Source organism: Cyrtonyx montezumae, unplaced genomic scaffold, assembly GCF_038088225.1.
Source record: "Cyrtonyx montezumae isolate F1298 unplaced genomic scaffold, pur_monq_1.0 scaffold_2, whole genome shotgun sequence".
Taxonomy (NCBI): domain Eukaryota; kingdom Metazoa; phylum Chordata; class Aves; order Galliformes; family Odontophoridae; genus Cyrtonyx; species Cyrtonyx montezumae.
In genome coordinates, this window is record NW_027071936.1 from 49,621,393 (window position 1) to 49,648,276 (window position 26,884).

Sequence of the window (26,884 nt, forward strand, 5' to 3'; positions counted from 1 at the left end):
TCAGTTTCAGGAGTCCTGGAAAATAGTAGTCATGCCTAGTAAAAATTTGTGTTATTTGAGTTTATCATGAGTTTTTGGGTTTAATTTCATGGGGTGTCTGCCCACCATTTATCTAATAATCAACTGGTTTGAACATCTGCTGGGGAAACAAGTCAGAGTTTTGTGCTGCCACCAAAAAAGGGGGATCAAAACCCATTTAACAACTTGCTTAGGATTTAAATCAAACAATAGGGTTTTTTCCTTCTTCAAAGTGGTAGTTTTGCAGAAGAAATACAAAATTGATAGGGTCATGAAGCTCAGGTGACGTTCTGTCAGATGTGAATTCAAACTCACACAGAGCAATTTGTTTAACTAGTCAATGTGCGTGTAAGTCCCACAAACAGAGAAAATGGCTTTGTTTAAATGACTTGCTTCATTTATTTATTTGTAGTAACAAGTAGACTACAACTATTTTCCTGTTAATGCTGAAGTTGCCTATCCCGAATCCTAATGTAATGTATGGAGGGACAGAGACATTTGAAATGGAAACCAGACTGCAAGAAAAGATATTTTGTCTGACTACATTTTGGCATGCAAGCAAGTTGGTACTGACAGCTACTCTCTATCATAGAATTGGAGGCAAGTATTCAAGGAATTGCTAGTCTGAGCACTTCCAAAGGAGCTAGTAACTCCAATTCTATTTGATTCTTAGTGACAGTATTTTAATAGACATCTATTGGTTTGTAAAAGAATACTCTGCTCAAGCTATAATAGACTTGAGAGAAATTTTTTCTGCTCCTTTTCTTCCAAAGGAGATGACTATTTTTCTTCTTCTGGCCCTTATATAGATGGCAGCAGAAGGGTGATTCCCTTCTAGTGGGTAGAGCAGTTAAGTACAGAAAGAATGATTATCTCTCCTGGTAAATGTTCAGTTTTGCAAATCTCAACGAAGTCAGAGAGCCTTACTGAGATGGAGAGGAAAGCAATGCTTACGTGATGTAGGACAGATGCTGATTATTAGACACCTGTTTTGTTTCTCTAATAGATAGGAGTATGCTTTAGGCACTGTCTTGAAGGAAATAAAAGCTGTAATCTCATTTGATATATGGAATGCTGCTTCCAAAAAAATTATGAGGGATGCTTCAAAAGTAATACCTCCTCTTTTATTATATTGGTGGTAGGGAAGTAGAGATTAAACTTTCATGCCAATATTCCATTACATTTTGTTGACATGTGACAGACGGCAGCAGAGGGGCAGTCTGACAAAATGGCATGTGGTGTGGAAGTGCATATAAGGCAAAGGTGTGTCATTGAATTGTTCAATGCAGAAAAATTTGCTTCTGCTGACATTCATCAACACTTTCTGAACAGTTATAAAGACCGAACAATGAATATGAGCACAGTGAGGTTGTGGGTGGTGTGTTTCAGTGCTGGCAACAATAGTTTGAAAGACAAGCCACATTCTAGGTGTCCATGCAAAGCTGTCATACTTTTAAATGAAGAATTCATCCATGGAAATAGACCAGAGATTATGACCAGGGAACTGTGTATGAAGGTTAATATCAGCTTCAGTGCATTGGAAATGATGGTAACAATGTTGGAATACTGCAGTTTGCACCAGGTAGATCCGAGACACACTCGTACAAGAACAGAAAGAACACCTTGTGTAAGTTTATCAGGGCATGCAGAACCAATATGAGGCTAACTGTGACAATTTCTTGTATTGCATCATTGCCTGTGACGAGACATGGTGTCAGAACTACAAGCTGGGTTCATAACAGCAGTCCAGGGAGTAGTGACATGTGAATTCACCACTGAGAAAAAGTTTTCAAGATGCAGCCCTCAGCAGGTAAAGTGAGGTACTGTCTTTTGGGGTAAGACAGGAGTGATCCTCCTGGATTTTCTGCAACTCAGACAATGAACTCTGACTGATACATTGTGATTGTATAAACTGAAGGCTCTGACTTCCAGAGTCAAGCCATAGAAGACAACAAAGTTTTTTCTCGCATCATAACAGTGCTGGGTCTTGTACCAGTTTGAAGACTGTTGGGCTTGGCTGGAATGTCCTCCCATACCCACTGTATAGTCCAGTTTTGACCCCTTCTGATTTCCATCTGTTTGGGATGATGAATGATAGACTGCGCAGGCAAAATTTGCCTATCAACTACACTGTCATAGCAGCAGATCACCTACACTGGTGCAGATTTTTATGAGTGTGGCACACAGGCTCATGTCCATCACTGACAGAAATGCATAGCTAATGGGGGTGACTATGCTAAAAAGTAGTGTCACTGTGCTCTTTGTATCTGTTGTAGTTCCCATGGAAATAAATAAGAGGTGATACTTAAAGAGTGACCTATATACTATTGCTTGTAACTTGCATCAAAACAGTATGAGGTTAGGCTCTTAGGGTTTTTCCCACAGGTGGATGCTGAAAATGCGTAGCTGATTTATAAGGTCATCTTCAAGATGTCATAGAAGTAGGGAAAATAACACTTAATAGGAGCTACATCTTCAACTATGGAAAGGGTAGGCGCTTGGGGACTTGCTTTCCACAGTTAACTTCATGCACAGGAGTTGTGTGCTTATTTACTTATTTATTCTCAGTAGTGATAACATTCTTTTCCTATGCTTTGTGTGCTATGTTTTTTTAAGCATATTTAACCTCAAATCGGTTGTGTTTTAATTCTGTTCAAGGTGTCTAAATTCACTTTACCAGTTTAAAGTGGAGTAAATTTTATTAACAGGCTTACAGTACAGGCCAGTCTACAGAAAAAATCTTGATCACAGTATTTCTCTTGCCCTGCTTGTACATATTCTGAATAAATATTTTGTTTAAAGCAAAACAAGAAGTATAAATCTAGAGTGAAAGTATTTACTATCTTGAGAAAATATAATCTTGTTTACTATAGCCAGTGCTTAGTGGACGTGTATATCTATGTAAAATGCATGACGGAAGTGTGCTACTTTAATTTTCTGAGTTCTTATTTATCTGGCTAGCAGAGTAATAGCAGTGATGCTCCCTAACCCTTAGTGTAAGCCTAGGGGTTTGGAAAGATACATGTTAGCTCAGCTATCCAAACACTTCTTAAAATCCAGCCAAAAAATGAAATTATATGATGCAGCTTCAGCTGAACTTGTACCCTAAAGCTGTTGAAAGGAAGTTTAGCTTGCATTCTTTCAACTGGCTGTTTGTCTTACTCTGCAATAAATCAATTCAGCTTTGCAAATTTGCTGGAGAAACCTCTCCTGATTTTGTTTGTTTGTTTCTTTTGGGGCGGTTTTTTTTGTTTGGTTGGTTGACTTGGTTTTTTATTTCACTGGTGGAACTGAAAGAGTTAAATGAATATCAGTGGGAACATATGAGACCTCTCTTTGGACAAAAAAAGCTGTAAGAGATACCAGCTTTACCCCCATGGTCTCTGAGAAGAAAGCTAAATTTGTATGTACAGAACCCTCAGCAATGAAGTCTTGATCCTGACATGAAAATGGTTTTCTTTGTAGCGGTATGAGGGCTGCTCCAAAAATAATGCCTTTTTTACAATGTTGGCCCATGGCATAAGAGATGGACGTTGGTTGTTCTTCAGTAGAGGTTGAACCTTCCTGCCAATATTCTGTTGCATTTTGTTGACATGTGACAGATGGCAGCAGAGGGGCAGTCTGACAAAATGGCATATGACATAAAGTGCATATAACACAAAGGTGTGCCATTGAATTGCTCAATGCAGAAGAATTTGCACTCACTGATAATCACTTATGCTTGTTAAAAATGTATTGAGGCCAAACAGTATATGTAAGCACAATGTAGTGGTGGATGGTGCATTTCAGCAGTGGTGATACAATGACAAGCCACATTCCAGATGTCCATGCACAACTGTCAAACCACTAAATGAAGAGTGTCTTGGTCAGCTCGTCCATGCAAATCTGTACTCTATCAAATAGTGCTGTTGTGCACATTGTATTTGTTGTAGTTTCCACGGAAGTAAATTGAAGACATTTCTTTCCGAATGGTGTTGGAGCTATAAATATTTTATATTACTGAGCAGCAGAAAACCAGTGTGTAAGTGGAGGAATTATAACTGTTCATGAAGCGTTCCCCTGAACAGCACTCTGCACTGATGCCCTTTCATGCTTAAGGATTCATCTTTCAACTATGATTTTGCACAGTTGTTACTGTAATGTGCTTCTGGGCATGGCATTACTGTAATAAATAATTACAACCATAATGACAGAAAGCAGGCACAACATCTTTCACATTTTTAACTTTAGAAATGAATCTGCCTGTGAAGCAATTTTCATCATTATGTATCACTTGAAAGCATTTTGCCTGCTCTTATTGTATCCTACCACTTTATTATTTCAAGTTTATGTTCCACTAGTTTCTTTAGGTTGGTAAATGTTCAGTTTGTGTAAGCTGATTTTAGTGAACAATCAGGGTCATTCTTATATATGTGAGAGTGTGACATTTCAAAGGCAGTCACTTGATCAGTATTTAAGTTGCAAAATGAAGTGAGATGAATTCCCTCCTTTAGTACGATCTCCTAGTGTAAGAAGTATCAAGTTTCTGAACATTGCAGCCGAAACATTTTCCCAGTTCATTGTGATGCATGTGTAAGGGTAGAAGCATTTTAAATTCTCATGCTGTTATGCACTTGCTCAGAGATCAAGAGCAGTACTATCTTTGAGTGAGTTCAGTCATGAAAGTGAAGTGTGCAAAAGGTAGAAGCAGGGATGGACTACCTAAGGGAAACAGAGACACTGCCTGAGCATGTAGGAATAGAGTTAGAAAAGCCAAAGATTATCTGGATTTAAAACTAGTGATGTGAAAGGTATGAAGTTTCTATAACTGGGTCAGCAGCAAGGAAAACAAGGTACCACTGTGAGATGGGCTAGCAGCTGAGTATCCAGGAGGAGCAGTATGTAATGGATAATAAGATGCTGGATCACTGGGTTCAGAGGGTTCTACCCAGCAATATGAAGTCCTAGTGGAAGTCCTTTACAAGTTGTGTTCCTCAGGAATAGATAAGAGGGTCATTACTGTTTCTAATGACCTGGGTGATGCAGTTTTAGCAACTTATGAATAATACCGATCTAGAGGAAGCAGCAGTTTTCTTAGAGTATACAGCTACCACTCTGAGGCTATAGAGTTTAGAGGAATGAATAAACAGGAGATTAGTCAAGTTCAGTAACAACAAAAGCAGATCCCAAATCCAGTAATCTGGATTGTACTATTCAATAGTTTAAGGCAGATTAGACCTGATCACACTGGTGGACAGCAAGTTAAGTCAGCATTATACCCTTACAGCAAGAGCAGCTATTACACACCAGACTGCATATACTCATAAGAAGAACTGAGTCAGTATGAGAAAGACACTGACATAACTGTGCGTGTAGCAAAGGACTTTCCAGACACATAAGGAGTTGAAAATTGAAACATACCAGCAGAAGATGAGTAAAAAGGTCTTAAGTACTAAGAGAAGACTGAGGGACCCTATATTATTTGTAATTACCTAATGGAAAGCATGCAGAAGACAGATTCATCTTGAAGATGCACAGTGATAAGACAAAAGATAATGATCTTTATTTGAGATATGGGAAGCTCCGATTAATTGTAAAGAAAAATTATATTCATAATAAGATTGTACAAATGCTGGAACAGGTTGTCCAGAGATATTGTGAAATCTCCATTCTTTGATTTTTTTTTTTTTTTGAGTGAGTAACCCTAAGAAACTTGATCTTATTGACTTAGTGATGAGCACAGAGTTGGACCATCTAGAAGACCAACCTGAACTACATGGAATCATAATTATACGAAAGAAAGCTTTTAAGCTTCACCTGGAGAAATATTGAGGAAAATTCTTTGGTCAAATGATCAGCAGTTACATTCCCACAAATCATACTGGAAACCAATACATTTGTATGGGTTTACACCAGTGTCCATCTATCTTGTATTTACTGATTTGTTCTTACTTGGTACAGATCTACTTTACGAACTAAATATGTTAGGGCATATTAATTGTGCTCAGCATGCTCAAGGCAAATTTAAATTCTCAAAACCTCACCAATGTTTGAAGATTTGTTACTTATTTTTCTTTGTGCCTCTTTTAAGGGAGCTTTAGCATTCACGATCCCCTCACATACAAGATAGTCAGGCAGCACCTTTTCTGTTTCTGGTTCTACTGCTTTAAGCATCATTTTTAAATCTCTAAATTTATTCCCTAACAGAGGTGTCAGGAAGTAGTGCTATAAGCCATCAGTAAATGAAGTCCCCATAGACCTCAAATGCCTGTGGTGGCTTCATCTCAGATCTCTTCAAGTCTTTTATTCCCACCTGCTTGGTATCACTATTTCTGTCCCAGTATTGTACTAGAGGAAAACTAACTTTTTCTTCATATTTCCGAGATACCACTGTGACCACACCTTTCCATTCTTCTAAAAACAAACAAACAAACAAACAAAAAAACAAAAAAGAAACCATAAAGCTTTGTGATATCTGGGGATGAGAAAAGGGGAATGATTCAAAAAGGGAAACAGAAACTGGTCTTTTCTGTATTCGTAAATATTCTGGAAAAATTCAAGCTGTAATTAGGACACTTCAATTTTGTCTTTTCAATGATAGTTCGAAGAAGCAAAATGCTGTTGTGTGATGAATACCTCAAAAATAAAACTGTAAGCAAGGATAGGTTTGAGACATCTTGACACAGTTTTGATAGGTATAACACCAAGATATGCTATTCCTGTTTAATACTGAAGCCAAAAATATTATACTGACATGGTCCACACCAGCCCTTGAGTAGTGAAGCTGTCTGCACTACAGACCCAAAGGATGCAGTGACTGGAATTGAACATTCTTAGTCTAGTTTTGAAAACTTCTCACTTTACGTTTTTTCCCTTTGCTTCTTGCAGATCATGCTCTATTCTGACTCAGAGAAACAGTAGGAAGAAACCATTATTTTAAGGAAGATGATACAGAAATTATCATTTGTTGCAAAGAATGAGTAAAAAAATATGCATTCCCTACTAATTGTACACACAAGAAACTTAAGTATCTGGCAACTCAGCAGTTTTTCCTATTTAATTTTTTGTACAGTTTACTGAGATTTAATTAAAGAAATAATACCGTTGAAAAGCTGCATTTTAATTATGACTCGTATGCCCTAATTTTTAATTATGAAGTCCTTTGGCATATCTTGTTACATAATCAGTCACATTTCTGAAACTCTTGGAATATCCTTCACATTGCTGCACTATTGGAATTTAGGACAAGTGTACCTATGAATACAGATTTCTAACATCTGCTTTACTGAATATAGCAAGTGCCTTGTTAATGTTACTTCAAAGCAGCAGGTCTACTATGCTGGACAAGAAAGTAATTTATTTTCTCAGACCTGTTTTATTAAGCAAAGTATAACTGGAACAACATAAAAACCAAACCATAGGACTTCTACTCAAAGAATATAAAGTTTAATGTATCATGATGGGAATACATGATTTTTCCTTAGAACTAGAAAATAACAGGATCCAGGGAGAATAATCAGTGTTAAATTAAAATAAAATAATTTCATAGCATGTTAAAAATAATGAGGCTTACTGATTTCCAAGACAGTTGTTAATTGTATTCATCATGATGTTTTATCTCTTGCACTCCTACTAGGGAGTTTCAAGGAGGCATATAGCAAGACCTGCATCCAAAATTTAGACAAAAAAAAAAAAAAAGGATCTAATGCAGAGGGAACTGTATTTCTAATTATTCATTCTTGCCAAATGGTCTATAGGAGATCAGCTCCAGTCATAGGTTTCATGACAAGTGGGAAAATAAATTCTTCAAGATAAGATGCAAATTAGAGAGAAAGTTCAGCTGACTCCCAGAATGTATAATTATACTTTGATATGTTGCACAGTAAGACAATCCTACTTGATTTAAATTTCGTAAACTTAAAATGTTCGTCTGGCGAAATGGTAGGGGAGGGATATTTGATAACGGTTAATTCCTGAGAAATGTCAAACTGACTTTGAAAAATAAATCCAAAACACATTAGGAAAACACCTTTCTGGAGTGCAATTTCAAATGACAATAATGTACTGATGAATCTGTAATTACATTTATTGTATGGATGAGCTGGAGTGTAAGTAAGCATACTACTGAGATTCTGAGCCACAAAGTTAACATATGGGCTGCTGCAGAATACAAAATATACTGCAAAATATGCTTAAAACAAGCAAAATAAAATAAAATAAAATAAAATCAACAATGTCATCGCTGTTGATGCAGCAACAACAGGAAAAAAACAAAAACCAAAAAAATACCAAACAGTCGGACTCCTTGAAAAGCAGTCCCAGCATGAGATTTGAAAGCTTGAATATAGTGTATAACCACAGAATATGATTAACAGTGTGCCACTTTGCAACATTTCAAGAGCTGTGCTTCATAATTAGTACTGAAAGTTGACATTCCTAGAGTAGCTCACCATTATAGTTGCTAGGAACCTGATTTTGATCAATCATTCCTTGGTATATATAGTTACTGCACATTTGCATTGCCTGCTGATACTTACATATGCAAAATGCATGCATGTGGATATGTCACAATGTTGATTAATGAGTGAAAAGTCAAGTGGTATTTTTTCAAAGCTACTGATTCACTGTAATGCAACATCTGTGGATGCCAGAGTAATGGTAAGCATGCATGTAACACAGAATTAAGTGTTCAGAGTTCTGATCAAGCCAGCAGTATGTAGAGAATGGTTATGTAATGTTCTTTGGTATAGTTCATTCCAAGCAAAGCTAAGCTTGCCCTAAAGCACTCGATTCTTCCTTTAGTTTCAGCCTTGGTGGTGTTATGCCTTCCTGCTCCCTGGCACAACATTTTACAGAAGAGCAGTGTTTTTATTTGAAACAATACAACTGCCTGAGAGCTGGCCCTGAGCAAGTCGGATTGCTTACATAAAGCAGCGTGGTGATGTGCAGAGGTGCTAGTGAGAGTTTTGGCAGCACTGTAACTCTTTCATCAGACATTACATTGCCTGTAGTCCTGTCTGCAGAACGCTACATTTTCTCAAACTGGAAGTAAGATGATAATATTTTGGCTTAAGATCCCATCAGCTAAAATGAATGGCAGATCTTTATTTTTTTAATGCATCTGAACTATATAATGTTGTTTTGATTTAAGATAAAAATAAGCAAAGTGGGAAGGAGGAGTGTTAAAGTCTGTTTTGCTGCAAAAGTGCTCCAACTGGGACCCACTGCTGCCAGAGCTAAACCCTGCACGATGCTGTTATGCCCCTGGGAGAGCTGGCTTAGGAAAGGGGAAAACTTCTCACAACTGCAGCTGGAGAGAAGAGAAACTGTGCGAGGAACAGCCCTGCAGCCACTGAGGACAGTGCAGGAAGAGGACAGGAGGTGTTCCAGGCAAGGAGCCCAGGAGGGGCCCATGGTGGAGCATGCCGTCCCTCTGCAACCCATGGGCACCATGCAGAGCAGATCTCCACGTGCTGCCATGGAGGAGACAGTGGTGCAGCAGTGGATGTGGACTGAAGGCCATATCCCATGGAGAGCTGCTGCAGTAGCCCTGGGAACAAGTTTTCCTTGACACTCCCCAGGAATCTGTCTTGCCATGGTGCCCTTCTTGAAGATGAAAAAGTTCTCTATGAGAACTTGGATCTATGACCCAGACTTTCTTCAGTTAAATGAAGTCTTCAGCTATTTCCTCACCATGACCATGTATCTGTTATAAGCTCCCATTGCTGTTCCTCTTGTGAAAGACAGAAACTGTTTTCCTTTCTTTTGTGTCAAAGCTTGCTTTGTAAGGCCTTTTATGACAAGACTCTGACTGATAACTGCCGGTTATCTAGATGGGTGTTATGGTGCCATTGTCTCTGCTTATGGTTGTAAAGATAAGCAGAAATAGGTGTAAATAGTCTTTTAGGGGGGGGGGGGGAATACGGCTTGGAGAAGCTGACCACCACAAAAAAGACAACAATGCTCCTGCATGGCAATGAAGGCGACATCCACTGCTGGCTTATGAGTTGGGCCAGACATGTCACACAAACAAAGAGAAAAGGAAAAAAACACCGGAGAAATGGGGGATAAAAGGCCATCACTGAACCAAGGACTTTGGAGAAGAATTCCTGGAGAAGAACTCCCAAAGAAAAAATCTTTGAGAACTCCCAAAGAGAAAACGGAGAATTCCCTGAGGGGAGAAACTCTTAGGACAGACCCTGAGGCCTGCTTGCTGCCATCTCCCATCCCTCGCTGATCTCAGGAACCTGACGAGTTCCTGAGATCAACGGACCTACTTACAAACCTCACTGGATCCACGGTGGTGATTATATCTCTCTTGCTTTCTGCCAAGTCTCCTTGCTTTTCATTTCTTTTCTATCGCCCACCTTCCCTTCCCCATATCCCTAAGCAACTAGTATTTGTAATAAACTGGTTGGGCTAACGTTTGACCCTTTGTGTCTTAATCTTGCGCCAGGTATACACATAATCAAAGAACCTCATCTCCCTCCTTTATATTGGTATCCCTTCATGAACAGCAAACCTTCTGCCAAATCATTGTCATTCTTATGTGCTAACTTAGGAGTGATCTTATCTTTCAATTCCTTCTTTTCTTTCTCCGCCTTTGTTCAGTCTGTCACTGAAGAGCTTGTATCCATCCATTGCAGCACTCCAATTGCATGAATTCTCTCACCATTGCACAGTTTGAACAACACTGAAGATCTGAGACTGCACATGGAGCTACTGCCCCTTCTATTTGTTTCCTAGACTATATGTATTTATGTACATATTACACAAATAGCAGCCCTTCTTTCACCCTCTTTTATTATTGTAAAGGTATCTCTTGTACCCACAACCTTGTACCCACTTCCATACATCACTGTGGAAATAAATTGCCCTTACCATGTTGGCCAGATTGCTGGTAGCTTTGGATTCAGTCCTCAAAATAGAAGATTGGCAACATCCTTGTGCAATGCCAGAAATAAACACTAGGGGTAATGGATTTCTCATCTGTCTCAACAGGCTATGTGTGGATTTATTGCAGCTGAGGTTTTGGCCAAAAAATCTTGCTGCTCCTGTTAAATCACAAGTATATGCTTTCAAAATCTCTAAATAGCAAGTCTATATGCATTTTTGGATGCAAAAGGTATTGGAAGCTATTGTAATTTATCAGGACATATTTTAAATCTCAGTACATCTACTTTTTGAACTAAATTTCTGCTGGTGGTAGATAATTGTATATTTCTTTTTTGTGGTTGAGGGAGACAGAGAGAGAGGAGACCTGAGTTACTGCTTCCATGTACATCCTCACCATTACTTTCTCTTAATCCAATGCTGACTGCTGTTTTATCTCCCCATGAAGAAATTTTAAAGATCTTTAAATAATATTGGGTACAAAAGGGTAAATTTTCTGTGATGACTTCAAGTACAGCAGGTGAAAGTTAAGTTACTGGAAAAGTTTGTGGGGAACAATACCTGACAAAAATCTGTCTAAAAAAGATCACTTTGTTTTGCTTATTGGACAAGGGCATATTTTGCAGTGGGGTACCAATATCAACAAACAATAAAATAATATACAGTTATAGCTACATACATATAAGCAGATACTTTGAAGCTCTGATAGTTTTAAGAGGCTTTTTATAAAGAATAAAGGATTCTAGCATTCTGAACAAGGCTGTATTACAGAATCCATTAGAATCTTGTTTGTCTAGTAGGAGTCTATTTAAAATTTTTAATAAATATAAATAATATAAATACTAGTAAAAGTTGTTTATCCCTCTTCCTTATTAATTTGAGTAGATAAACTGTTCAGATTTATCCTTGTGAAGATTAGTTCTTGTTGTAAGGGTAAACTGACAGTAAATTTACATTCCTCCTCAGGTCCCTGCCACTGTTTCGTTTTTAGGCCCATCTTCCATCTCCCTACCCTTCCCACTTTTCCACTTTCCCAGGGTGTGGGTCTGTGGGTCCCCATGCCCCCATTAGTCACAGAACCATTGACCTCATTCCCCCCGTGACACAGACACAGACAGATCTAGAGATAACTCCATGACACAGAACGTTTTAAATATTCAAACTCATGTTTAGGAGTCTGCCATAATATCATTCTCTTTAAGATAAAGATGGCAACATGATGCCTGCCAGATGGTCAGAGGTCAGACTGAAAAGAAGTATGAACAAGGCGAGAAAAAGGAGAAAAAGTCAAGTAGGTGACAAGATGATTCAAGTAACTGTCAGCAAGAGGAGGTGAACTAATATTAAAAAAAAAGAAAAAAAAGTGAAAAAAAAGTTTTGTCTTCTGTTCTAGGAACTTAAATGAAAAAGAAAGCTAGAGAGAAACTGAACTTTGGTGATTACTCTGTGTTTTATATGTGTAATTACCGTACCCTGCTATGTTAAAATAGGCATTAACTTACATGCTTTGTCTTACCTTAGAATTGATAGAGGTCCTCAGAGCTATTCTCTCTCTGACTCTGGATAATGACAGAAGTGGAAACGTCTCTGGGATATTGAAGAGAATCTTCAAATCTGCTTCAAAAGCCAGAAGTGAGAGGGTTCTTATGTAAATATACGTGAGTACACACTTAGCCAATATTAGGTCTCCATCACCATATGTTATTGTTATTATTATTATTCAATTTTACTTTCTGTTTTACTTATTAAACTTCAATGATTTTTTTTCAGACTTAAATGATAAATTGTGTGCTCTCTTCAGAACAGTAGGATCCTTCTCATCTTAAATTCTCATGTGTTTACTTCATCTTGTTGTACTGACTATATATCCAACTAAGAGCAGATTACTTCCACTACATAAGAACTTGCAAGACTTTTTAGAAGATGTGAAGGCACACACTTCTATCAGGAAAATGTGAACTCAGTACTATAGACTACAGTATTGGAATTTTCTGTAGGTACTGGAAATCCATGAGAAGTAGGCAATAGAGAATTTTTTTTCTTTTCCTCTTGCTCTGTTCTTAATTTGCTTTTCTAATTCTCTACAGGGTTAGGGGGGGAGACAAAACAAAAACAAAAACAAACAAACAAAAAAATAGTGATTCATTCTATTTAAGTTGCTTTCCTCGTGATGCAGTTCATGATTTGCTGAATTGCTGAATATAGGGTTTACTAAAAGGGAGCAAAATGAAAAATGGTGTACCGATCCTGTTCTTATATTACTTGGTTCCTTCCACTATGTTCTGGAAAGCAGTGGTGGTTCAGATGTCTAGATTTTTTACTTTATTTTTTAAGAACTATGATTGTAGTGTAAATGAGAAGAGGTTGGTCACATTTCTGAAAATAAAAGTTGTTCTGAAATAACATTTTATGAAAAAAATATATATTGATCTTTTCAACCCTGGCTTCTCCTACCAAGAATGCTTTAGAAGTCATCTGAATTCTGCTTTAATAAGCTTACAGAGAAATAATAAGATATAAATATTTTAACCAATAATTAAACCTTTTAAAACACAACCTTAAATAGAATCACATGCCTTATAATCAGCAATACTTTCTTGGAAATTAACAATACCTTACTGTAGATAGCCACAAATTATGCATTAATATCTCCTTATTTTAGGATCTTTAAATAAGCTTGAAAGTCCAACAGGATTTATTTCTAACATTTCCGTGCCAATTAGGCTATACTTATTTGCTGTTCATTCTTCCTTCTCCCAGAGGCTACCCCATGCCACTGCAGAATGCATATTTTACATTTTACTTATTTATTTATTTTCATAGCTTCTTGGTAAACATATTTAAGTTTTGAAAGAAACCATACTTGCTTCAGAAAAAATAGTGGCATGAACTGACTAGAGTCCTATCATATGACTGATACGCTAAATATTCTTGTCTCTCCAACTCTGGTATTGCTTTCTTCTTTGACATAGACTAGATGATTTGCACATTTATGAACTATTAACCATCTTCTATGCACTCCCCTCAGGAGGCTCGATAAAGACATGAAATTATTTCTGCCTAGGTCACATTTATTAATTTCAGTCTCTGCATAAGATTTACATTTTACTGCAGTGAAAGAGGGAGAAATGAAGCCAGGGTTAAAGGGGAGCATAAATTGTTAGCTTTTGCCAGTTTATATTATCCTCTCTTACCACTCTGTGGTTCAGGAAATTCATTTTATCTTCCTTGTAATCACCTTCCTGAATGCAGTTGGTAAACAAGAAGAATGAAGATAAAAGACAAAATAAACAAATATAAGGTCATGCCTTGCATACTAGATCTAGAATAAAATAAACATGAAAGCTTGATTGAAGTTACTCATTAAAATACTGCTACTGCTGAAGGAGGTTGAGGGGTGTCTCATTCAAGTGTGATGTAGATTTGGGGTCAGTTGGTGGGTTGAGTTCTCTCCATGAGCATGCAGAGTTAGATCTCTGCATTTGGGAAAAGGAATCTTTCTGACACATTTATTACAGAAGACCAGACAATGTTAACTGAAAGCACAGTCAGAGAAAGAAAATTGTAATGTCAAGTTTATTTAAAAGAAAAAAAAAAAGAAAGAAAGAAAGAAAAAAGAAAAGATCTTCTGGCCAGACTGTGTCTATTTGCAACAAATCAAAGCCAAACCTGTAACTAATATAAACATCTAGAAACAGCATTTTGTGTTGGTCAGTGGGGAATTCTATACAATAATTTGCAAAGTCTCTCAAGCAGTACTGTATTAAGTACAAAACAACAGCACCGATGAGGGGGCAAGGGGAACGAAAGTTTTAACTTTTCTTTCCTCCCCTTCCCTCCCAGCATATTTTTCACGTATTACAACTGATGCAAATCCCAACTAAATGGCTGATTTGGAACATGCTTTATGTTAAACAAACACACAAAGAAAGCAGTGCGTGAAGCAGGTGAAGAGAGAAACTCTGCTTCTCAGATCTTCCTTCTTGACAATAGTTTGTTCTCAGTCTGTTGTTATGGATGCTTTGACTCTCACCTAGAAAGATCCGTAGCTTTTCATTTCACATTTTGCTCTGAAACAATGTTAATTATTTTGCTCTTTTCAACACTTTAGGAATTAAGAGTTCTAAACTTTTAGGAGAAAAAAAAACAACCTTGGTGATAACTGGAAAAATACTATTCCATAATGGAGATAGCTGAGTTTTTACTCAAATCATATTATTGCCCTTCACATGAATGCTTTACCCATGCCTCAAGAAGAAGCTACTGTGAACAGTAATGGGAAGCAACTGTAGTCATTACAAGTACTTTATTTCTGAAGGTAGCTGTATGCAGTCCTTAGTGTGAGTTTCACTCTGTAAAGTAAATCCCCAGCTACATCAGCAGCTAAAGAAGCGGCCAGTCACAAGAGCAGCTTCATCCTTGTCGTGCAACACTAGGTTAAATATGCAAGCTTGCATGTGTTTTAATCCAGTAGAAGTGGAGAAGTCTGTCACAGAAAGTACACTAGCAAATGGGCAACCAGTTGAACATGTTATATTTTAATTTGCAGAGACAAAAATGACAAGCAATTTATTTACATAAAACTGTACAAAAGCAAATTAAATTATGTAAATATTTCATAAATAGAGGTGGACTAGAGTTTAATACATTTTGCCATGTTTAGCATAGTTGCGTGCATAGTGATTCATAATAAACAATGATAAATTGTTCTCTGCTTCACTATCAACATCCAAGTTGCAGAACAATAGTCAATGATTAATATTACAAACAGATCGTACCACACTGAATGCAAGTGCTTTAAAATTTAGGAAAAAGTTGTCTGAAAGCATACCCCAGGTAGCTGGTAAATATTCTTTCTTGAGTTTATGCTTTTCAGTCAGTAATACAGCTTAACTGGTGGAATTTCATCTCTATTGCTATCTGCTTCATTCCTTAAGGAAACACTGTACATTTATCACCAATGAAAGAAAAGGAAAAATATTTCATTGTTCAAGTCCTTACAAGTGTTCGGTGATAGCTGTGCTTATGGCAAGTCTTCAACTATAATCCTTGCTTTCCTGCTTGACAACTTCCTAGGGTAGACTTTCAGTCAATCATCTGAATCCCATTTAAATTCTTCCCCCACATAAAAATAATGTTTAACTTTTTTTTTTTTTCCTGAAACTCAGGCAGCAGGCCAGTCAGAAATCATACTGAATAAACATGTGGATCTGAGATCCAAAATGACCATTAGATTTTAGACCAAAGCTATTGAATTTTCTAATACATATAAAGTTCTATATTAATGCATCAATCTATAAAGGTGCCCTAATGTAAAATACATGCAAAGCTCATTCGAATTTACTATGGAAAGAAATAAAAGGATGATTTCTATACTGTACAACTGAAATGTGATGGAAGCTAAAAGCAATTAAAAAATTGTCAGTTTTCCTGGCAACATGAACCGGTGACATCTTGGTAAACAACTATAGTATTGTCTGATCATTGTTCTCCAGGCTGCAGAATTAAAAAAACAAATGAAGACAATTCCATACCCCCACAAATATTAATTTAAGAAAATAAACAAAACAAAACAAAAACAACCCTCAAGACGTATTTAAACCACAGCACTGTGTTAATAATGCTTAAGACTGGTCCATTAACTGAGTTTGGCAAAAGACTTGTTTTTAAATATATTATTTATAATTTCTCAGAAAATAAATGGGTAAATATACAGGTTCAAAAAGGTTGGGAATAGCCCCTTATCCCTTAGTGTCCAAACCCAACTACCACTCTACCATAATAACAGGTATAAAAGGCACAGTTGCATATTTTGCATTCACCCTAATTATTTTTTATAGTTTATTTATTTTTATACAAAAGCACTCTATTTATGGAGTGGCACCAGATTTAACCTATTTAAAATAAAAAGAGAAATACAAACGCAAAATATATTTGTATGTCATGCCAGGTCAGAAGAGTAATCAGCATGTTAATAGTGTCTAGTTCTACTAGGACTGTTGTGAATACTTACAGTAGATAGAACTTTAAAAATATTCTTTCACACCCATTTTAGTTCTAAGGAAATGCACACAGGTAAAGAATTTAATGACTGCCTTAATGTGGTGCAAAAATCGGTGAGTGACTGCTGATCCATTTAATCTAGGTCTTCTATGACCTGAATCATTAACATCTTAGACAAAGGGTTTAACAATATATTGAACCGAGTTACCTATTTTTTTTTGTGTGTAATATTAAATAAAAACTTATCAAAGGAAATTCTGTTGAACATTTGTTATGCAATTGTGTATTCTGTTGAAACGTGCAAGAAAAATGTGTATACATTACATAAGCATTTTAGAAGCATTTTTAAACAGGTACTTACAGATTATACAAAGCAGTAACTGCTCTATGCAGTCTCATAACAAAGTACTGGTTTGCATGTCTTCATATTACTTAAATAACTAAACAAAAGAATGTTCAATCATTTTTAATCTTTAATTTTCTTTCTAACATGTGCCCATTCATCGTAACTGCTATACACAAACTAATGTTACATGAAGAAAGTAAACTTAAGAGAGGAGAATGAAATGGCCAGAAACAGCATCTCCAACTGGAGAAGTGAATTCAAAAGATAAATGTGATGAGTTGTATTGATTTAGCAACCTCTACTATAGGCTGTTTAAGGTTATTTCTAAGAAACTACCCAAAGCTACATTATGACTACAGTATACTAGAGAGCCATCTAACCATGCTTTAATTCCGGTGAAACAGCCAGGGATTAGAATGCTTCTTCCCTCCTCAAGCTGTGTCCTTCAATTGTCACTTCTGTCTGAATGTCTGTGCTGTTTGTCGTTATTACTGCAGCAATAGCTAGAGAGAAACTGGATGAAGTTCTGCACATTTTGTAGTTTTTATTGCACAAAAACCTGTTTCATTTCCTCTTCCTTTCACGAAGTGCTCACCATGAGAATCATTATAGACCAAAGCTCTTGCATATTGTAGACAGTTTGGATTCCTTTTGACTCATCTTGGCCCACTAGGTGAGTATCATATCACACTGTTTGCTTTCTACCTAGCCTAAATGTTCTGAGTCTTGACTCTGTTTAGTATTGCACTTCAGTTGGCTTTAATGCACTTATGTTTCAAGAAAACCTGCATTACATCTTTGATACAAATCAATCTGCAACACTGATGACAAAAGACTTAGCAATCATTCCTTGTACTCTGAAAAGAAGGCTTTATATTTGAGTTGTAATATTCTTTTGCCATTTTATCATCACGTTGTCCACCTTCATCCTACCAAGCACTCTCACCAACACAGCCTTCTATCAATATTATTATTTTTTAAGTATGACCTCATTAATTCCCTGGAACTGGCAGTATCATATATGAAACATCTGCTGCAACATATCATATCATCATAAAAAAAAACCCCACATCATTTCCTTTGGGCATTCAACTGAACCACACTGTAAAAAATATTGTCATCTGGGCTTGTAGAATGTGCTGCTGTGCAAATGTAACTGAAGGTGTGTTATGAGTATATGTGTGTGAGTACGTTAGTTTTCTATGCCAAGCCCCAGTACTTAGCAGTTCCCCTGATCCATAGTATGATCTTTGGCCTTTTTGTTATTACTATCTTCCCAGTTAGATGTTAGAGTTGTCCAAAAAAATGATTTCAAGAGTTTATCGTTACTATGCTACGGCATATGTGTTACTAATTGTGTTTACACTGAAGTAATCAGTACAGAGAACGAGAGAGGAGGAGAGAAAGAGACACAGCTAGAACACATTTGTTCTATGGATAAAACAGAACCAGAGTTCATGATTCATAAGAAAGTTTGCCATGTTTTGGACGACAGTCTCAAGCTGAACGTATCTCTGTCGCATCCAGCCTCAGATGAGAGGTGAGAATATTAAAGCTGTGGTCTTCACAAAGTGCCTATTAATGTTTATTCCTTTATATTTATCTTTATATCTGTATGGTTTCTGAAGGATTGTCCCTGGTGGGGATCAGCAATATTCAGATGATATGCTTTGAATACATTTTCCCTGACCTGTTATCCTCAACAAGCCAGATGACCAACGAACAAAATGAGTGGCTTAACTCATGCTTCTGCAGAGGAGAAACAACAATGCGTTGTGTTCTTTTTAATCAAGCTCATTACTATGGGAGGAATTTGCAACCATAGATTTAGGAAAATAAAAATCGGTGAGAGGGGATTTGACATGCAAGTAACATTTTCTACATTGTACAGTATAGTCAGGCAGACAGTATAATTAAAATGCCTGCTATGGAGGCAGAACTGGCAAGCAGAGCTTATGTCTCTTTGGTGGCCTCCTCTTTTTGTTTCTTATTTTTGTTAAAATTGTTTTGATTTTAAGACTTTTGCCCCTTTTCTTGCTAACAACATGAAAGAAATTTGTTGCTGCTTTTTAGCCTACAGGTAAACTTCTCTTCTAGTCAGAGTATTGACAGGAGATGGCTTATATTCCCCTGTCTGTGTAAGGGGGATATCTTCTGGATTGCCTTCTTCTTTTTTGCTGAAACTAGCGGCGCTGAAGGTCTCATAGGATGAGGTCAACTTTTTGTTAAGGAGGTTTCTGTTGCGATCACCCATGAGGGAAGCTTCTCCATTGGCCAGCTTTTCCTGACTGCCCCGTTCATCAACAGGCATGAAAGTGGAGAGTTTTGGCTGGCTCTTCTGCTTTCTTTCAGGAGAAGTGCGAACTGGCATCCAGCAGGAGTCCGAGTGGCCATATTCATCACACTCTCGGGTACACTTCCCTGTCAGAGCTACATCTGGCAGAGGCCTTGAATCTGAAAGTAAAATAGAGTTTCCTTTACAAATGAATACTGCAATTCCAATGAAACTGAGAATCCTTAAATCTAGAAAGGATATTTTTAAAAGTCTTAATAAGAATGTAGCAATAACTTCATTAACAATATCTTATTTTGCATTGCATGTGCCCATACGCCAAAAGCATATCAGTACTTTAACCTGAATATTAAGAACTGAAAAGTAAAAATATTGTCAGTTCCTATGTTTGTCAATCTCAAAAGCAAAGTCAAATTTGGCATCAATTACACCTTGATTTTTGCTGTCTAAAAGAGTCAACCAAGCACTTAATTCTGTGCTGCCAATTTCTTTGCAATTATTAGAAATAGCTTTTTTTGATTCTTTTTTTTTTTTTTTTTGGTAACTTACGTGAAAGGAGAATAAGGCTCTGGAACCTGCAAACTCTTATAGCATTCTTAATTTTTGGCATGTGAGCAGCTCTGCTATTGACAGTAAGACTCAATCTTAACATAAGGTAAATCTCTGGATTGCTACAATCAGTGATTAGTAGAAGAAGCATACAAACAAACTGCCATTGATTATAAGCATAATCTAAGATGTACAGGTGATGTTGTTACATATGCTGTGTGTGCATGTAGAGAGGTAGGGAGAATCTGAATGCTGCTTGAATGAGGTCACTAACATTTTTCATGTCATGCGATGTCCTAAAAGGTGTGCTATTATAGGTCACTGCATCTCTGCAGTGGACTTATTTTAAGGACTGGGTAGGATGCTGAAATATTCTTCTTTTCTTCACTTTACCCTACTTTGTGATCAGTGAGAAATAAATAAAATTGCCAACAAAGTAACAATATGAATAGAAGTTAATAAAGAACAAAAATCAAAAGGTAAACTTAATTTTACAGTGTAATCTATATGGCTCTCATACATTAAAACGTATATGATGCAACTTCTAGGTTTCTCTTACACTAAAAAAAAAAAAAAACCCAACATCAAAAAGGAGTAAGGATCTTCAACATGAAAAGAAATAATAAGGTACTTCATATGGACTGCAGACACTTTTTGCCTTACCAGTATACCACCCAAACTCATGGGAACAGTAATTTTTACAGTTGATAAAAGTCTCCTTAGTCTTGAAGTTTGCCTATATTTTTTCTTTGATTTTTGCTGCCAAATGGTCCTCTGAAACAGTAACAATTTCAAGTATGAAATCTGTATGAATTCATAGTTTATAGAACAAGAGAAAAAGACATTCCTAAGGTTTATTAAAAAAAAAAAAGATTTGCCTTCCATTAATTTCAGTATTTACAATAGATACTAGCAGAGAAACCATATTTCATTTCAGCATCTGCAGATTTAACCCTGATAAAACTCCAGCAGCTCTTGAAAGTTGGGTTTACATTCAGCTCTCTCTGATTCATTCATGAATTTAGCTATTCCTTTTGTTAATCATTTGTTTCAGGATTGTAAAAAAGATGCCTATTATTTTTTATGAAGAGTTGACAATATTTCTATAGCATACAAAACAGTGTGATATTTCATATTTTATTACATCACTGAATTCAATGAAGAAAACACCACGGACATTTATATAACTGAGTAATTGTAGGTGAAATGTGTAAGGCTGGAAGGAGGGAACCAAAGTTGCATTTTTTTTTCTTTTTTCAGTTGCACTTTTTTAGACTTCTCCAGTTACACTCAGTCATGACTACTACTTTTGTTTCATTGAAGAATACAAAGGCTATGGACAGTTATAAGTTTTCCGATATCTGCGTTCTGGAGATGCTCACAGAAGACAGGGAATGTATTAGGAAAATTGTCTATTATTTGTCTACTAAATCTAATATTAATCTGTCATGCTCTACAGGTAAGATGCATAATTAACTGCTGAGCTGTATCTAAAGTACTCAAACTTTTAAACAAGAAAACTCTTCTGATCTTTCTAAAAGAGTGTAAAACTACTTTCCAACTAAAACTCTATAAGGCTTTCAACTAACATTTAATAAACTTATTTCTGAACAGCGACTATCAAACATTATGCTTACTAAAACTATTTATTACTCTGAAAGAAGAGAAAAAAATACTTCATAAGACAATTGTTTGACCTTTATTTAAAACATGAGTGCATTTTAATTGAAAAATGCTGCTGTTAGATTTTTGTTTGTTGGTTGAGCTTGAAACTGGTTATGTCTCACATTATTTGAGTGTTTCTTTTTAATGCAAATAGGTCTTAATCCAGCAACACTTGGCTTGCTAAAAATCCATCCCATACTAGTTGAATCATACAGAGTTTACCATTTTGTGTTTTACTGTATTCCAGATCTACTTCTGGACAAATGTAGAATCTCTTATTGTAAAGTAACACACGAAACTTTATAAATTCAACTTTACAGTGCAGCACACTACTTTACCAAGCAATATCCTGTACTGTATTTGGCTCATTTACCCTGTTATTTTTTGTGATAAAGCACATCTGCATACCTACAAAGGGGTTCCCAGAAACTGGCAAGAGGGGAAAAAACCAAATATCCTCCCATGATACTCCCAGACTCATAACAAGGGCCACTGCCAAGGCTCAGTGGAGCGCATGGATGTGCAGTGGCAGATGGGAATCCAAATCAAGGACTCAAGAGGAACAACCACTTTGTCAGGGCCCCTCCCAGTGCTGTTCCAGCAGAGCCATCTGCCCTGTTGTCTGGGAATGAAGCCAGTGCCCATGAGTCATCAGCAGCTGATCTCCTCATCACCTTTCAGTCTAGGAGGGATTGCTGCCATGGGATTTAGGACAGATTCACACGCAGGAGAAAAGCTGATGAGGATTGCATGGGACTTCATTATGGAATGTTTAGAGGAAGGTTCAAAGTTGGAAAAAGCAGTTGAGGGGAGGAGAAACAAGAGGCAGAAATATATACATACACACACACACAAACCCAAAATAAATAAATAATTATAACTATATGAATATATTTATTTTAAATCATGTATAGAATCACAGCATCATAGAATTGTTTGAGTTGGAAGGCATATTTTAAAGGTCACCTAGTCCTTTGCAAGCTCCCTTGCAATAACTTACAACTAGATCAGGTTGCCCCGTCCACCCTAACCTTGAATGCCAGGTCAACAACATCTCTGAGCAATCTTCCAGTGCCTCACTGCAACAAATTTTTTTCTTATACCCATTCTAAAGCTCCTACCTTTTATTTTGAAATAATTTTCCCCTGTCCTATCACAAGAGACCCTGCAAATGAGTATGTACCCTTCTTTGTTATAGCCCCCTTTCCGATAATGAAAGTTCACTATAAGATGTCCACAGAGCTTTTTCTTCTCCAGATTGAATACAGTGAATTTTTATCATGTATGTGTATGTACATGTAACATATAAAGATGCATTTTATACACACGTACACACACAAACTCACTACTGAACTCCCATGCTGCCCAGCAAGAGAGAGGAATAGAATAAATCCATTAGTGTTGTGTGCGTTTGAGTTGCTCTGTGTGGCTTTGATACACCAAGTGTGTCTATATGTGGCATACATTTGTGCTCTGTGCACATGCCTGCTGGGAACACATCTTCAGCTTTGCTCCTTGTTGAACCTGTGGACATTGAGGTGCAGCAGCCTTGACTTCTGTGGGCTATTGGATCCTGTGAGATGCATTTCCCTCTAACACATCCTTAGATTAGTATTTGCCATGTGCAGTTAATGTAGTCTTCTAGTCCATTGGTTTCTTGCATCTGTTTTAAGAGTTTAAATGAGGATAGCATTTAAGTACACATTTAATCTAACACGCTATTGAAACCTGTTGTCTGTTCTTCAGTTTAAAAGATGGATATAACTTCAGCATTTGGTGGGGAGGTGAGGGGTAGGAGTACATCTTTTCTGTCATTTCTGTCTTTGTAATATCAGAAGATGAGTTATACAGACAGTGCTTTCACGAGTAAACTATTAGAAATACTTAAACTAGTCAGATAAAGACTAGGGTACCTCTTATACACTTCAGTAGATGACAGAGATTTAACCTTCATTATGAATAAACACCACACAGCTTTAACTACAAAGTAATTAAATGTACTTCTGCTAAATCTCTGAACAGATTGACCTTCTTTTGCAGAGTAGTGACCTAAAGCGTCTGTTTTCACATTATCTAACCAGGGCTGTGAGCAATCTCTGAGTCTGAGGGAAAAAAATAGTTTTCTCCTCTAGAATAAGTTGCATCCAAACATATCTCTAAATAACATTACTTTTAAGTACTTGTCATTTTAAAAGATAGACACTTCAGTAGCAATCACCCTGCTGTCTGACAAACCTAACAGAAATAAGACACAGCAAAGAATTTGTTATCACAGTTGTCAAATCATCAAGTAAGAGAACAACAGATTTATAAAACAGTTATATATCTTGAAATGGACTTAAATACATACTTAAAATGCCAGTTATTAACAAATTTTATCACAGTTTTAATTAGTAAGAAAATACACCTGGAAGGCTGGCATTTCTCATCATAAAGGGGTTAACAGAATTTGAATTTAGTTTTTAACTGTTTGTACATAGAATAATCAAATTTAAGCACTCAATATAAAAAGTTACCTTTAAAAGAGAATATATAGAAATAAAATTTCACTTGCACCTGCTCAGACTTCAGCTTAAAAGAAAAAAGAGAACATTGATTATAGGGTCCCGCAGAGGAGGACCACTGTCTATTTCCTTATTGCATCACATATAAGATTGCACCAAAAAATTTGCAGTTAACTGATAATTAACATTTAAAAATAAAATAAAATTTACTATTGATCCAACAACTCTTTAAAAATCAATTGGTAATTTCTGAGAATTTTCCCATAAAGTTCTGTATGAAAGCATGGAAATGGGGATATTTGTATGTATGATCATGTTTCTATTGACTGTAGCTGGCTGTTGCTTTAGGGCTGGAAGGATTGCTTGTTATGTAAAATAAATAAATAAATAAATAAAAAGAGGTAAAAAAATTGAAGGCATCTAGCATGGCAACGCAGAGAGGGGAAACACAATGATAACTGACAGTTTAATCCCAAAAAACTAACAACTAAAATACTCTACCCAAACAAATTTCTATTATTTTCTCTCTTCCCATTCCATACCAAAGAAGGTTAATGAATGTGAACAAGGACTAAGTATTATGAATACAGTAGTCAATAATAATTATGTGATTTAATGTACACACACACTGCAGAATTACAGTCAAAGTTGTATGCTTGCTCTGGCTCCATGTTTTTGATTATCCCATTCTCGTACGATGTATTTTAAGCAATTAGCACTCTTAGCAATTAGTCCTGGTATGATCCCAGATTGTGCAGGAGGACAAAAAGGACTTTTCACACCTTCTGTAAACTACACACAAAACCTATGGCATCAATAGCTTTATACCTAAGTAGCTTAAAGTTCTGTTCCATTTACTGATCGTGGAAATATAAATCTCTTCAGAGCAATACTGACTCCCTATCCATCTACACCAACCTTAACATTCCCAGAAATAAGAACTCAGCACCAAGAAAGTGTTCCTAGTACAGTTTTTCTGGAGTACATCACTGGAAAGGTCACATAAGACTGTGGTAGTATGAAAGTACTTTAAACCACACAGCTTGGTCCATGTGAACTGAAGAGTCACTGTTAGATGGTGTGCTGAATAGTATCTATTACAAATCAATGGCTACATGCAGATTTTGCTGCTACTCCCCATAATAGCCCTGCATGTTTCCAGTTATTGAAGGTTAGTGAAGAATACCTGTTCAGTAGTTTGAGACTATGGTGAAAAAATAGAAAAGGAATAGCTACTAATAACAGAAAGAACAGAGATTGAGGTTTGGATGTGTCAGTTTTCAAACCTCCTTTTCCTAGGCTATAAACACAAATACATTACATTCAGTGCAGTACAAAAATTCAAATGGAACACCACAAAGCTATATAATTAAACAGGAGTCCATTTACATAGCTTTTATGTTAAGTGGTTATCTGTTTTATGAGATGCATGATTGGAGAAACAATAGAGCTCTTAAATCATCACAGGTATTGATGACATGATCAGAACAATAATGCACAAGAGATACAATAAGGCACGTTGTAGAAATTCATGTTTTAAGGAGAAAAAAGCGCTGAGCTACAGAGAGCTATAACAGTACTGGCTTTGAAATTCCTGCCTCCTAATTGCAGTAATTCAGGAACTGCACTGTTAGTGCTGTGGTATATTCTAACATGCCAAGACACTATTAAAACACTTAGAAGTTGCTGATGCCTTCAAACATGTTTTTCTCTGCACCTTAGGCTAAATACAGTTAAACAGCAATTGAACATATCTCAAGAAGCATTTAGTGCCCCAAGGCTTGGATGGCTGTCATTCTGAATGTGTGCTGCACAGAGAGCGCATGCTATCTCTAAAGCAGTCCTCCTGAAAAAAGTCAAACACAGATCTGTGTTTGAAATATGCCAATTGCACTGAAGTAATTAATATATTAATTGCTTTAGGACTAAAATAATTTCATCTACATTGTGCAGAATTCTGAAATGCTTTTCAGAGCTGAAGAAATATTTCAGAGGGCAGAAAGGCTTGTAAGCACTTTAATTGAATGAGTAACATTGTAAAAGGAGGTATGATGAAAGGATACAAAATAATGAATTCTGAACCTTTTCATTCTTTTGATACTTAAGGAAAAAGGATCATAGAATGAAAATGAGAAATTTAAAAAACTTTACTCGAAACGTGGAGTATCTTACATTCTAAGTATTCTATAAATAATTCCTGAGACCAGAAAGACCCTGCAATAGCATGCCTAAAGTACAAGTATTTAGGTGATTTTATGTGAGCATAGTTGAATTTTCAAAACAAATGTGAAATGCTTTGCCCTTTGCCAGTAAAACAAATTTAAACAAACAAACAAACAAACAAACAAAGCATTACTATAAGACAACTTTAACATTTGAAAATAGATCGTTCTAAATGAATGACAGAAAATTAGCAAGAATAAGAATGCACTTTAGGGAGAAAACAGCATTTTTCATGTACCAAAAAGACATAAATAGTAAACCAAGAGTGGAAACCATCTATTTTGCATGATAAATCAGGTTAGTAATGATAATTAAATAAACGAATGAAAACTTTGAGAATAAATATAGTGATGGAAGGTTATGAGTTTCCACCCTTCGGAGAGTTTAAAGAATGGCTAGATAAACTTCTCC

At 36.4% G+C, this 26,884-nt stretch overlaps 1 protein-coding gene across 1 annotated transcript in view; it reads right to left on the reverse strand.

Moving 5' to 3' along the window:
• Nucleotides 1-15,407: 15,407 nt before the first annotated feature.
• Nucleotides 15,408-26,884, reverse strand: part of PCDH7 (protocadherin 7) — a 246,976-nt gene continuing 235,499 nt past the window's right edge. Inside the window, exon 3 of the mRNA XM_065735689.1 lies at nucleotides 15,408-19,693. Within this exon, the coding sequence (XP_065591761.1) occupies nucleotides 19,314-19,693 (380 nt within the window). The 3' untranslated portion in view covers nucleotides 15,408-19,313. The remainder of the gene's footprint in view (nucleotides 19,694-26,884) is intronic.